A 14,664-nucleotide genomic window follows, 5' to 3' on the forward strand; every position below is an offset into this window, starting at 1 on the left:
AAAAAAGCCAATACAGTATAACAGCTATTTACAAAGCACTTACATTGTATTGGGCATAAGTAAGCTAGAGATGATCTGGAGGGACAGGATGTGTGTAGGTCATATGCCATTTTATATATGGTACTTGAGCATCCACAGACTTTTGTGTTGAAGGAGTTGGTTACTGAAGGATGACTTTACTACTCAATGTAGCAAGGTCACAAAGTCAATATATAACATTGTATTTCTATTTGCTCAAATTGTACAGTTATAAAAATATGAGCTAGTGGCCTGGCTCAGTGGCTCACACCTCTTATCTCAGCACTTTGGGCGGACAAGGCAGGAGGACGGCTTGAAGCCAGAAGTTCAGGACCAGCCTGGGCAACAGAGAGACCCCGTCCCTACAAAAATAAAAATTTTTAAAAGTTAGCCGGGCATGGTAGTAGGTGTTTGTGGTTCCAGCTACTTGGGAGGCTGAGGCAGAAGGATTGCTTGAGCCCAGGAGGTCGAAACTGCAGTGAGTTAAGATTGTGCCACTGCATGCCAGCCTGGGCAACAGAATGAGACCTCATCTCTAAAAAGTAAAAATTTAAACATTTTTTTTAAATAAGCTACCTAAAGATAATTTTGACAAAATGTACAAAACCTATAATGGAAAAGAAGACCTAAGCAAATGCAATGCAAAGTGATACCGTGTTCATGGATTAGAGCAGTTCAACTCCAAACTGATCTATAGATTAAACACCATCCCAGTGAAAATCCAGGCGAAACTGAGAAAGTGTTTCTAAGATCTATGTGCAAATGCAAAAGGAGCAAGAATAATCAAAACAGTAAAAGAACTAAGTCATGTGATTTTCACTATCTGACTTCAAGACTTACTATAAAGCAGCCGGGCACCATGGCTCATGCTTGTAATACCAGCACTTTGGAAAGCCAAAGGTGGGCAGACCACTTGAGGCCAGCAGTTCAAGACCAGCCTGACCAACGTGGCGAAACCCCATCTCTACTAAAAATAATAAAAAAAATTAGCCAGGCATGGTGTTACGCACCTGTAATCCCAGCTACTTGGGAGGCTGAGGCATGAGAATCACTTGAACCTGGGAGGTGGAGGTTGCAGTAAGCCGAGATGGAGCCACTGCACTCCAGTGTGGGCAACAGAGCAAGACTCTGTCTCAAAAAAAAAAAAAAAAGACTATAAAGCTACAGTAATCGAAACACTGTGGTAGCCAGCCCTCAGATAGACATAAAAATCAATCAAACATCATACAAAGTCTAGAAATAGACCTGTGATATAAGTTGGGTGATTTCAACAAACATGCTAGGTAATTCATTAATAAAATGATTTCTCAATAAGTGATGCTGGAACAACTGGATATTCATTTAGGAAAGCCATATACAAAAATGTGAAATAAGTCCTAGACCTAAACCTAAAATTTAAAACCTTAACTTGTCTAGAAGAAAAAAGGATAAAGATCTCTGAAACCTTGGGGTAGGCAGATTTCTTAGAACTCAAAAAGTATGAAACTGAAAAATAAGATTTCATCAAAATTAAAAACGTTGTCTCTATAAGAGACATCATTATGAAAGTGATGAGGCAGGCTACAGACCAAGAGAAAATATGTGCAATACGTTACCTTACAAAAGACTTGCATCTAAAGAACTCACAACACAGTAAGATAATCCAACATGAAATGGGAAAAAGACGTGAAGATATACATTACAAAAAAGATATATGACTGGATAAATAAGCTCACAAAAAAATGCTCAACATCATTAGTCAAGAGGGAAATGCAAATCAAAAGCACAATGAGAGGCCGGGTGCAGTGGCTCACGCCTGTAATCCCAGCACTTTGGGAGACCAAGGCGGGTAGATCACAAGGTCAGGAGATTGAGACCATCCTGGCTAACACTGTGAAACCCCGTCTCTACTAAAAATACAAAAAATTAGCCGGGCGTGGTGGCAGGCGCCTGTAGTCCCAGCTACTCAGGAGGCTGAGGCAGGAGAATGGTGTGATCCCAGGAGGCGGAGCTTGCAGTGAGCAGAGATCGCACCACTGCACTCCAGTCTGGGCGACACAGTGAGAGTCCATCTCAAAACACAATGACATACCACTTCATATCCACTAAAATGGCAAAATTTAAAAGACTAGCAATATCAAGTGCTGGAGAGGATGTGGAGAAACTGGAAGACTCAGCTAGGAAATTACAATGGTACAACCACTTTGAGAAACATTTTGGTAGTCCCTTTAAACATTCACTTATCATACAATCCAGTAATTTCACTCCTATATATTTAACCAAGAGAAATGAGAAATGTCCAGACAAAGATCTGTACATAAATGTTACAGCAGCTTCAGTCATAATAGCCACAAAATAGAAAAGACCTGAAAGTCCACTGACAGGTTAATGGATAAACATATTATGGCATATCTATGCAATGAAACATTACTCAGCAATAAATATAAATTACTGATACTACAAGCTAGATCAATCTGGAAAGCTGAGAAAAAGCAGCCAGACTCAAAAGAGTTGCAGCCAGAAGGAAATGTTGGATTGGTATCTGCCTCATGGATGAAACTAAAATTTGAGACCTGTCTATGGTCATGTGTGGTTTTTTGTTTTGTTTTTTGTTTTTTGTAGAAAAAAAGCACACTGAACATCAGAGTGAATATTCAGAAGCCTCTCAATAAATTGAGACAGAACCCTATTACACTCTTTGCTGCCAGGTTTTCCTGAGATTCACTTTTAATAAATCAATTGCCATTTCTGCTTCAACTAACTCGAGTTGAGCTGCTTTCAACTGCAAACAAGAGTCCTGATAAACCAAAGTCAAAAAATATGCAGCCACTGCTATACTCAGAGCAAATTTCATAGCCTGAAATAAAAATAGCTAATTGACTTTTATTGAGTGTTTATTATATGCAGGTACAGCTTTAAGTACCTAATATAGATGAACTCATAACGATAAGACACTACATAATTAGTTCCACTAATAATGTGGACGGTGGACAGCATATACAAAGTAAGTCCATCAGCTAAGTTAATTATCAGAGAAGAATAGATGTTTTATACTCAAATATATGTAAATAGTAAACTACCATGTAAAAAAATTCATTGCCTCCCTAGCAAAGTAAGGAATATAGTTTCAAAACAACTATTAAGCTGGCAAAAGTAAATGGAGTTATAAAATACAATGATCACAAAACTGGAAAACCAGGTACAATTAGATATATTACTGGCAGCACTCTAAACTGTTTTTTTTTCCTAGAAAATAACACATCTAACAAAATGTATCAAACTGTTTCTACATTCATAAAACATCCTCAAATTGACTAATTCTGCTTTGCAACATATAACCCACGTAAATAACCCTAAGTAATGGTAAAAACAGAAATGTGCCAAGATGTCAGCATAATGCCATTTACAGTGTAAAGATTTGCAAGCACATACACACCAACTAACAGAAAAGTCAAACACAATGTATCATACAGCCACAATGGGATAAATCTATTCAAAGTGAAAACTCCAGACAAAGTCAACATAGACTAAGCCAATATTCACAAACATATAAGGAAGCTGTAGGCCAAAATTAAATATATATCTATATATATATCTATATCTATATCTATATATATAAAATTTGGATTCACTGATTACAACTATGTAGAATAAAGTATGTAGGTCTGTTAACAACACTTAGAAATATGGAATGATACAACTTTATAATTAAATTCTTTGTATAAGATTGTTTAAATTCATGATAGACAAACACAAGAGATCTCAACAATCTATCTTAAAAAAAATAGTATTTTATCTTTACATCCTAGCAACTAAATACACATTTCACAAGTTTAAGTAAAACTTAATCCTTTTGTGTCAACTCCACAACTACTTTGTCCAATTTCATTATGAAATATACAATATTCATTTGTTCACCCAAGGTCTAATTAGTTTAAGAAAAAACTACTTAAAATTCTTCACATTTAAGCAAACTTCTGAGAACTGTCTAAACTTTTTATTCATTTAGCACAAAACATCCCCTGCAACTTAGTATAGCATCACACATACCTGATGCGATGACCGGATCTTTCATAAGTTCTCTAGTTATTGGACATATAAATTCATCAGGAATTCCTGAAGAAAGGGATTTAACCTTGGTCCTGAGATCTTCAATTTTCCTCAGCACTTTACTACGCAGTCCTAGAGATTCTGAAAAGAAATTACTGTTAGGGCTGGATAACTACTAGTAATCCTTACTACTAGGATACTACCAGTAATCCTTATTCACAAATAGAGTTTGTTGTTGGGGTTGATTTTGAGACAGGGGCTCGCTCTTTTGCCCAGGCTGGAGTGCAGTGGCACAACGATCACCACTCATTGCAGCCTTGACCTCCTGGGCTCAAGTGATCCTCCCACCTCAGCCTCCTGAGTAGCTAGGACTACAGGCACACACCACCATGCCCAATTAATTTATGTATTTTCTGTAGAGATAAGGTTTCACTATATGCCCACGCTGGTCTCGAATTCCTGGGTTCAAGTGATCCTACTGCCTCATCCTCTCAAAGTGCTGGGATTACAGGTGTGAGCCACCACAGCCAGCCACAAATAGAGATTTTATCTACTACCATCAGAAATCTTCTGACATACTGTTTAACGCATGAACTACTGTTTTCTTTATAAATTCCTTAACAAATCTCTGTTGTATAGAATACTGTTGGTTAAAATATATCAGCAGCTAATAGCTCATTTTAAATAAATTTAGATTCTGAAAGTTCAAGAATTTCAGGTTGCCAGACACTAATATACTCTACAAACTCAGAAAAGGCTCATTACTGGTTACTTACACAACAAAAAATTTCCTAAAAATCATTTTTAAATATGTTTGAGTTCAAAACGTAAAAATGCCATGTTACGATATTTTTAAACTTAATGAAATTGGATATATTTGCTGATTCTTGTAAGAAACACAATCACAAATAAAGCTCATCTGTTTGTCCAAACCATAAACAGTTTCACTTGTTTTTATTCTTAACTTTAAGAGATTTTTAGTTTTAGAAAGTCTAATGAATTTTAGGAATTTTAGAATTATTGGCTGTTTACACTTTTAGAACTAGTTGACAGTTCTACTTTAGGTTGAAGTGGGTAAAAGAATTAGATTTCAGAATGCCTCATAGTTACTAGAAAAAGCCAAACCAACTTTCTTTCTGTTGGGAGGTAATGCTCCATGAGGTTTATACATGTCTTAGGACACCCTATGTTTCAGACAGTCTTTTTGAGGATGTCTGAAAATATCCTTGGAAGCTAGAGATAGTGCGTCCCTCCCTGTGGGAGGGCAGATGTTTCCTGAGCAAGGCAATGTCTTGCCTCTTGGGGGCTATTTGGCTTAGCCCCATTATAAGACTGGGGGTTTCCCAAGCTCAGGGCTCCTCAGCTGTGACATAAACCACCACCATGAAACTTAAGAGGGAAAGGGGAGGCTGGGTACAATGGCTCATGCCCGTAACCCCAGCACTTTGGGAGGATGAGGTGGGTGGATCACTTGAGGTCAGAATTTCAAGACCAGCCTGGCCAACACGGCAAAACCCCATCTCTATTAAAAATACAAAAAAAAAAAAAAAAAAAGAAAAAAATAGCTGGATGTGGTGGCACCTGCCTGTAATCCCAGCTACTTGGGAGGCTGAGGCAGGAACTTCACTTGAACCCAGGAGGCGGAGGTTGCAGTGAGCTGAGATGGCACCACTGCATTCCAGCCTGGGTGACACAGTGAGACTCTGCCTCAAAAAAAAAAAAAAAAAAAAAAAAGAGGGGAAGGGGAAACAATCAGAACCTGAAGTGCAAGTGTCTGCTGTGTCACGAGTAATAGACCGTTTGAGTCAGTCAGGGCTCATTGCCCACATTCATGTGAATGTGGCAAGTCATCCTAGCAGCTTCCTGCCACCAAAGGGCTGCTTTCCTCTGACTTCCTTCCAGTGGGATATGCTGAAACCGAACTGAGGATTTTTAAAACAAGTTTTTTTAAAGTGCCACGAACAAACCAATGATTTCTTTACATGTTGAATATGATTTTGCAAAAATATTTGACTCAAAAAGATTCCCTCAAATTCTTTATGAAATCACCAACCAGATTCAACAGAAAGCTATTTCAACACAAAGTACTCAGAAATGCTTAGGGAAGTACCTCTAAAATGCAGCACAGTGTTATCTGATCAGCACAGCCAGCCTTGAATGTAACAAATCAGAGAATGGTCATGACAGTTTATTGAGTCCACCTCTTCCCAGAATGTCCCATTCACAATGCTGTGTTTTCCAAGGGTCATCTGAGCTGTGTGTTTTTATTTTGCCAGGCAAATACCATGGAAGGTTTACGAGGAGTTATAATGATGGATCATGTATTCTAAGCTAAGTAAGGTGGAAAATAAGAGTAGAGATAGATAAGAGGTACATAAGATTAACAGAATAAAGGCTTGGATAAGATCAAGATTTGCTGAAGTGGGGTATTAGAGGGTGAGATGGTAGAAAATCTGTCGTGACTGGGGTATGCTTCCTGAAAATCTTCCACCTGGGTAGACATGGCTTCAAAAACTGTCATAAATGTTTCCAGAACATGTTTGCAATAAGACAGTAGACATCTCATTTAAAGAGATAATTATATAACTTATAATAAGAAAAGGAGGCTGGGTGTAGTGGCTCATGCCTATAAACTCAGCACTTGAGAGGCCAAGGTGGGAGCACTGCTTAAGACCAGGAGTTTGAGACCAGCCTGGGCAACATAGCAAGACTCTTTCTCTACAAAAAAAATTTTAAAAATTAGCTGGGCATGGTGGTGCATACCTGTAGTCCCAGCTCCTCAGGAGGCTGAGGCAGGAGACTCTACAGAGCCCAAGAGGTAGAGGCTACAGTGAGCCATGTTCATGCCACTGCACTCCAGCCTGGGCAACAGAGTGAGACTCTGTCTCTAAAAAAAATTAAGAAAAAGAAAAAAATATAGGAGCAACTAATATTCTTTAAAAAGTATATTTTCCTGTCAAAAATATTCTACATGTGTGCTAATACTTACAATGCTTCTAATATTTATAATAGAGAATACAGAAGGCCTAATTCAAAATTCCCCAGAGATAAGGTTAAATTGGGTATTATCCTTCTCCAATCCTAATGTCATTTAGAAATGAAGTCAGATCATCTTGCCCTCAGGGAGGCGTTTACTAAACCACATCCCCAGAGCTCTACCGGAACCAAACATCTCCTTTTGTGATTGGGGGTTAAGAATAAGTCTTATACACTTAATTGCTGAGAAAGAAAGGACCCTTACCAGCTAAGGGCTAGTAAACCCTCGGTACCAGTATTGGGCAATATCTGGCTATTACTGACTATAATCCTGAAAAGACATCTTGATGACAAGTTAAAATCACCCAACTCTGGAAATGCTACATCACTGAGAGTGTGATGGAATCCAGACACTGATAACCATCAAATATACAAAACTAAACTAACGGATATAAAAACTCAACCCCAAAAAGCTCTGACGGAACAGAAGGTAACTGGGTTCTGGAGTGAGAGCTGGGAAATGACAGCATAGAGCAGAGATGTGGGTACATGAATGAGACAGAGACCTTCCTACATGTGCCCTTTACTCTCCCAACTTTGTCCTGTAAGTACTGATGCCACAGAAGCCCCAGCTGGAGGCCAGTTACCAGGACAGCACGAGAGCCTGGAATTGAACGAGCACAGACCACCAAGCTGGTCACTGACTCACCTCTCCCCCACCCTGACAGAGAATAACAGAACCAAACGCTGGTTTCTTACAAAGAAAGCTAAAAATCTGCTTTTTAAAAATATATTTTTTAATTTAAAAAATCAAATTTCTACATAGAATGATCAAGAGAAGACACGAAACCTATATTAAGAATGGAAAACACAGCTATAGATATATGAGGAATTTTTAAGAGGATATGAAGAACAGGATAGAAGCAGTATAGTTTTTAAATTTCTCTGAAAAAACAGAGCAACCAGATAAACTCAAATTGCATGGACATTTCCAACAAAACAAGGTAGCAAGATACCTTCATGAACCCTACAATATGCGTGAGTGAGGACAAACCATTAACAGCCATAAAGACCTGTGGTTGGCATCTGTGCAGAAGAAAGCAACAGGACATCTGATGGGTCTGAGCAAATGAGACCCCAGCATGTCCAACAAGTAAGCACTGGAAAGGAGAGTGGGCCAACTTCAGACAGCAGCTGACCAGGGAGGGTTATGCCCTTTCAACAGGGGTCATTGCACAGTAACTAGATTTGAACAGCCTATTTCACTTTAATCACATATAAACAACAACAAAAAAACTGTAAATGTTCAATTACTTAACAATAAATGCAGTTACACAGGCAACAAGTGAAATCTACGTAACGAATTAATAAGAACAGAAACATGAAACTTTCAAAACCTGAGGATACTAAGACAGGTGATGTATTTAAATTTCTAGTTTTAATTTTAAATTAGAAAATGATAAAAATGTCTTATGTGCTTTTATGATTTCTTGGAAAGAAGAGCAAATGGAAGAGTGAACCCTTTGAAAAAAATCTTGTTCCCAATTAGGCATCTAGGTTGATGATTATCTGAATATAATCATAAATACCAACATGATATACAATAGTACCTTAGCATTTGTCATTTTAAGTTTCTATCATTTTACCTTCTACAGCAATTCCAAACTCCAAGATACATAGCAATCTGCCGCATTCCCAAGGCCTAGATATAAACTGAGGCCAATGAGTAGCTAAATGGAAGCTGTGTGGCTAGTTGGTAGTAGACTCAACTGGTTGCGTAATATCACATCTAAAAGTGACTTTCCTACTCTTAACCTTTCACACTTTATGCCTTTTGAATGAGATAGTAAATGTTATAGTAGTAGTCACAAATTCATAGCAAATGTCTTAAGACATATCCCTCTCAACATCAAGGATCTCTTGAACCTGTACTGTCTGGACATTCCTTATCCAAATATAGTTCTAGATATAAGGAATTATTTCCTAACTAAAGCTGTATGTCTATTGTACCCTAGGCTTCCATTAACACAATCGTAGAAAATGACTATTATCCTTGGGTAAAGCTCCAAAGTCAAACATACTGAAGTCTGCAGAAATTTCATTTATTGTGTATTTACAAAAGACCCATTGAAAAAAGATTTGATAAACTGCTCAATTCCTTAAAAATAATTTAAATGTCAAACATAATAGATATACGACTTTGGTCTCAAACCCTCCAATGTACTTTACTGCACAATTAATCAACTTCCTCCATTTGCTGAATGTTAAACTCAGATTTATTCACATTGACATGGCAGCTGTTTTAAACAGTCATATCACAAAGGCAAAAGCAGGTAAAATAGATAAGCATTAAAAAAGCAAAATTCAGTAGCATATATACTCATTGGTTCACCTCAACACATTTGTTTCTAGACCAAATTTAATTCTCTATTAGTGCAATTTACTATTTTGAGGTCTATTTTTCTTAAAATTCAGGACTAAAAGAAATTCATTGTAGCTTACAATACCATTTATAGAAGATTAAAGTTAGCCGCTTGATCCTTTATAATGAAGGTTGCAAAAACCTTAAAATACATTAGAATGACATAAAAAATAAATGTTACAGTCAATTTTTACTACTTTATTCTAATTTGTTGAGTTTGCTAGATCTCCAAATCTTAAACACAAGCCTAAGAGTCCTTATTTACTAGAGAATGTGCAACATTTTTGTCTCCATTCTTAATGGTTTTTCAAATTCACCTATTAGACCATCACAGAACTTGTTTAAACTGTGTTTCAATTTTGGCTTGGGCCTGACACTTCCAAAACCCATTTCACTAAACTTTTAAGTAAAATGATTACTACTGCTAAACCTGAGACTCATCCTTCAAAAACTAATTGAATAATTAATTGATCATTAATTGAATCCTACAAGAATGTCTTATTCTTGGCCAGGCGCAGTGGCTCATGCCTGTAATCCTAGCACATTGGGAGGCCGAGCTGGGAGGGTCACTTAAGGTCAGGAGTTTGAGACCAGCCTGGGCAAAGTAGTGAGACCTCATCTCTACAAATAATTTTAAAAATTAGCCAGGCACGGTGGCGCATGCCTGTGGTTCCAACTACTCACGAGGCCGAGGCAGGAGGATCACTTGAGCCTAGGAGGTTGAAGCTGCAGTGAGGCAAGACCATGCCAGAGGACTCCAGCCTGGACAACAGAGGGAGACTCTGTCTCGAACAAACAAACAACTAGAATGCCTTATTCTTTATTTACCTAGTTATAAAAATAGAATTGTATTTCTATTGTTTCTATATGCTTTTCTTATGTTTTCAAACATCCTTTGTTGAATCTGAAATTATTTTATATTGTGAAGTAATTATACTTGATAAGGTACCCTTAAGATTAATTGTGAGAGATTAATAAGAAATTAAGACGCTAAATTTGTGAGTTTTTTTTAAAAACAAAGCTCCTACTCTATTACCTACTCTCAGAAGAAAAGAGGAAGTTGAAAGGAAATATTTTATTAGAGAGAGATGCTGGGTGCAGTGGCTCATGCCCATAATCCCAACACTATGGGAGGCCAAGGCTGGAGGACTGCTTGACCCCAGCAGTTTAAGACCAGCCTGGGCAATAGAGAGACCTCATCTCTACAAAAATTTGTAAAAATAAGCTGGGCGTGGTAGCATGTGCATGTGGTCCCAGTTACTCGGGAGGCTGAGACAGGAAGACCACTTGAGACTGGGAGGTCGAGGCTGTAGTGAGCTGTGATCGCACCACTGCACTCCAGCCTGGGCAACAGAGTGAGACCCTCCTATCTCTTCCCCGACCCTGCCACCCCCACACAAAAAGAGATAGAAAAGTGACTGTACTTGGCCAGGCACGGTGGCTCAGGCCTGTAATCCCAGCACTTTGGGAGGCTGAGGCAGGCGGATCACGAGGTCAGGAGATCAAGACCATCCTGGCTAACATGGTGAAACCCTGTCTTTACTAAAAATATAAAAAATTAGCCAGGCGTGGTGGCAGGCACCTGTAGTCCCAGCTACTCGGGAGGCTGAGGCAGAAGAATGGTGTGAACCCAGGAGGCGGAGCTTGCAGTGAGCCTAGATCGTGCCACTGCACTCCAGCCTGGGCGACAGAGCAAGACTCCATCTCAAAAATAAATAAATAAAATAAATAAAATAAAATAAAATAAAGAAAAGTGACTGTATTCAAGTATAGCCTGAGTATAGTACAAAACCACTTATGTGTTTTCACAAAATCATTCTGTTAACTCCTTAAAAGGCCACAGGCTTCCAAGAGATTTAAATAGGCTCACATACTATGTTTACTATGTAAGGAAAGTAAAATACTTTTAATACTATACTTTAAAATGGTTTTCTATAACAAAGATTTTTAGTTATTTCACTCTTCATTAGTAATAAATCTCAACATGAATATCTTATTTCCTGAGCTTTCTGGTTAACTAAAATTTTACTATAGCATATTAGTAATAGTGTCTGGCAATTATGTTTATTAGAGCATGATATCAAAACTTGTTTTTGGTAAAGATCTAGTACCCAGAATACATAAACAACTCTTACAAAGTCAACAATAAAAAGACTACCCAGTTTAAAAATGGGTAATGGATCTGAACAGACATTTCTCCAAAGAAGATATATAAATGGCAAATAAGCACTTGAAAGATGCATGTCATTAGGTAAATGAAAATCAAAACCATAATGAAACTCTACTTCACAACTGCTAGGATGGCCATAATCAAGAAGATGGGTCATTAGTGTAGTGCCAGAACATTAAGAAGAAACCATTAATGCAACAAAATCCAACTGCAGAGTAATTTGGTGAAAGTTGTTTTGAAGACTGCCTATCTTTCACTAAGCTTACCAATTTTCAAATCATCAGCCAGACTTTCTTTTGTAAGATTCAACAGTTCTTTTCCATCAATGTTATTCATCTTGAAAATACCAACAAGATCTTTTAAATCTTGTGCACAAAGCCATGTTGAGACATCCTCCTCTGACCAATCTTCAGTAAATTGCTTCAGCTGATGTTCTGTGCTCCTTGCTTAAAATAAACAAACAGGTAAGTGAGATAACAAAAAAGTATTTCCTTTATAAACATTCTCACTTTGAATTAAAAGTAAATGAAATTTCCTTAAATCTGTGTTTTATAGCTGGGTACAGTGGCTCATGCCTATAATCCTAGCTACTCAAGTGGCTGAGGCAGGAGGATCACTTGAAGTCAGGAGTTCAAGACCAGCCTAAGTAACATAGGGAGACCCATCTCAAAAAAATTGTTTTACCACTTTAACTTGCTTTTGGATCATTTTCTTTTTCACATCAGGAAAATAATTTTTTATTATATAAAATTCATACCAGCAAAGGTATTCTATTTGCTCCATCATCTGCATATCAGCACCATGATTTGGATAATTCTGACAGTGATAAAAATAAAACTCCTAAATTATGTGCCAATGTCGCTTGATGCCAAAATAAAACCAACAAAATACAATGATAATTTCGATTTTGTCCTGAGGTTACATTTACCTGAAAAATTAGTATTGGAATATAAACAAATAACTTACAAACCATGGGAGGAGTGGGACACATGAATGTGCACCGAAAGCATTTACCAACAGCTTTAACACAGCCCAGCCACTCAACACTGGCTTCTCTGAAATTATTATTATTTTAGAGATGGGTTCTCACTCCCTTGCCCAGGCTGAAGTACAGTGGCGTGTTCTCAGCTCACTGCAGCCTCATGACCTCCTGGGTTCAGGTGATCCTTCCCACCTCAGCATCCCAAGTAGCTGGGGCCACAAGTGCACACCCCCATGTGTGGCTAATTTTTGTCTTTTTTGTAGAGGTGGGGTTTCACCATGTTGCCCAAGCTAATCTCAGACTCCTGGGCTCATGCAATCCATCCACCTCAGCCTCCCAAAGTGCTGGGATTATAAGTGTGAGCCAGGCTAAACTATTTTTAAATGACATTAAATTTGGATGTATACTTTATATTGATAAAAGCAATGTGAATAACCTGTCAAATGATATACTAACTTTTTTTTTTTTTTTGAGATGGAGTTTCACTCTTGTCGCCCAGGCTGGAATGCAATGGCACGATCTCAGGTCACTGTAACCTCCGCCTCCCAGGTTCAAGCGATTCTCCTGCCTCAGCATCCCGAGTAGCTGGGATTACAAGCATGCGCCATCACGCTGAGCTACTTTTTTGTATTTTTAGTAGAGACAGAGTTTCACCATGTTGGCCAGGCCGGTCTCGAACTTCTGACCTCAAGTGATACGCCCACCTTGGCCTCCCAAAGTGCTGGGATTACAGGTGTGAGCCACCATGCCCGGCCCAATTTACTAACTTTCTGACCCTAATGGTAAGTGGGGTTGAAATGAGTGAAAAATGATGTCCTTACTAACCTTGGTGAAGTGTTTCCAGGTCAAATTGCCAGATGTTCACTGTTTTGTCCATTGAACCAGTAGCAAGTAAAAGGGTATTAGGTGCAAAAGCGCAAGTTGTGACATACCTAGTTAATAAAAATAACTATTATGTATCTTCTGACTAATTTTTAAATTATATTAATACAAAGTGAGGTTAAGTTCAGACCTGGTGTGCTGAGTCAATGTGTGAAGTATATTCTCAGTATTCTGAAAAACAATAAAAACAGCTTTAAATTAAGTAAGAGTAAAGTTACTGATGAAGACTCATTTGACATAAATGGGTTGTATACTAAGTGGATATATTAATATTTATTAGTAACTAACATAAGTTGACACTTTACTCAATGAATAGTAGAAACAGCATCTGTAACAGCATTCTCAGGTACTTACTTCACTTTTTGTCAATTATCGGCATTATTGTCTGCTAGCCACCTCCTTAGAAATTTTTAGTACAGTAGACCCTTGGCATTTGCTCATCTGTTTGAACCTACTAATAGTAACCTAAACATCTATTACCTGAAATAATTCATATTTTTGACTATGGCATTTGACTTGTACACATTGCAGGACCAGTGAGTAGAAATTAGTCCCTTGGCCGGGTGTAGTGGCTCACACCTATAATCCCAGCACGTCAGGAGGCCGAGGTGGGTGGATCACTTGAGCTCAGGAGTTTGAGACCAGCCTGGCCAACACGGTGAAACCCCATCCCTATTAAAAATATAAAATATTAGCTGGCATGGTGGCACGTGCCTATAGTCCCAGCTACTTGGGAGGCTAAGGCAGGAGAATTGCTTGAACCCGGGAGGCGGAGGTTGCAGTGAGCCGAGATCGCACCACTGCACTATGGCCTGGGCAACAGAGCAAGAGTCTGTCTCAAAAAAATAAATAAATAAATCAGTCCCTTAGAGTACACTAAGGTGTCCATCCAACATTTTAGGTGTATTTAAGTGGGACTCATACATATTTTACAGAGACAATTTGGTGTTATAATTGTTTTTGAGAATGTAAAATCTCATGAAACGTTCATGAGAAATATTAAAGATTTACCTCACCTAGCTTGAGTATTCTTTCCCATTTCTGCCAGAACACTCAGTGACTCGAACTTCTGTGTGGAAGACTAGCTTACATCACTTGCTTAACTCGCTACCCTTTGATTACTTATATCTCCATTTATTTGCTGGCATAGCTACAGCCTAAATTCAATCATTAGGAGGCTCCACT

At 38.2% G+C, this 14,664-nt stretch overlaps 1 protein-coding gene across 11 annotated transcripts in view; it reads right to left on the bottom strand.

Moving 5' to 3' along the window:
• Positions 1–14,664, bottom strand: part of WDSUB1 (WD repeat, sterile alpha motif and U-box domain containing 1) — a 67,107-nt gene that overhangs the window by 8,809 nt on the left and 43,634 nt on the right. For 9 of the 11 annotated variants that reach the window (XM_054548965.2, XM_063712615.1, XM_024243782.3 and 6 more), the window contains 4 exons: positions 13,610–13,650; positions 13,423–13,529; positions 11,882–12,061; positions 4,048–4,188 (listed from right to left, as the gene is read on the bottom strand). In XM_054548965.2, coding sequence (XP_054404940.1) covers positions 4,048–4,188; positions 11,882–12,061; positions 13,423–13,529; positions 13,610–13,650 — 469 coding nt within the window. The remainder of the gene's footprint in view (positions 1–4,047; positions 4,189–11,881; positions 12,062–13,422; positions 13,530–13,609; positions 13,651–14,664) is intronic. The other 2 variants (XM_054548969.2, XM_054548971.2) reach the window with 1 other exon arrangement.

The sequence above is a fragment of the Pongo abelii genome, chromosome 11, assembly GCF_028885655.2.
Source record: "Pongo abelii isolate AG06213 chromosome 11, NHGRI_mPonAbe1-v2.0_pri, whole genome shotgun sequence".
In the NCBI taxonomy this organism is placed as follows: domain Eukaryota; kingdom Metazoa; phylum Chordata; class Mammalia; order Primates; family Hominidae; genus Pongo; species Pongo abelii.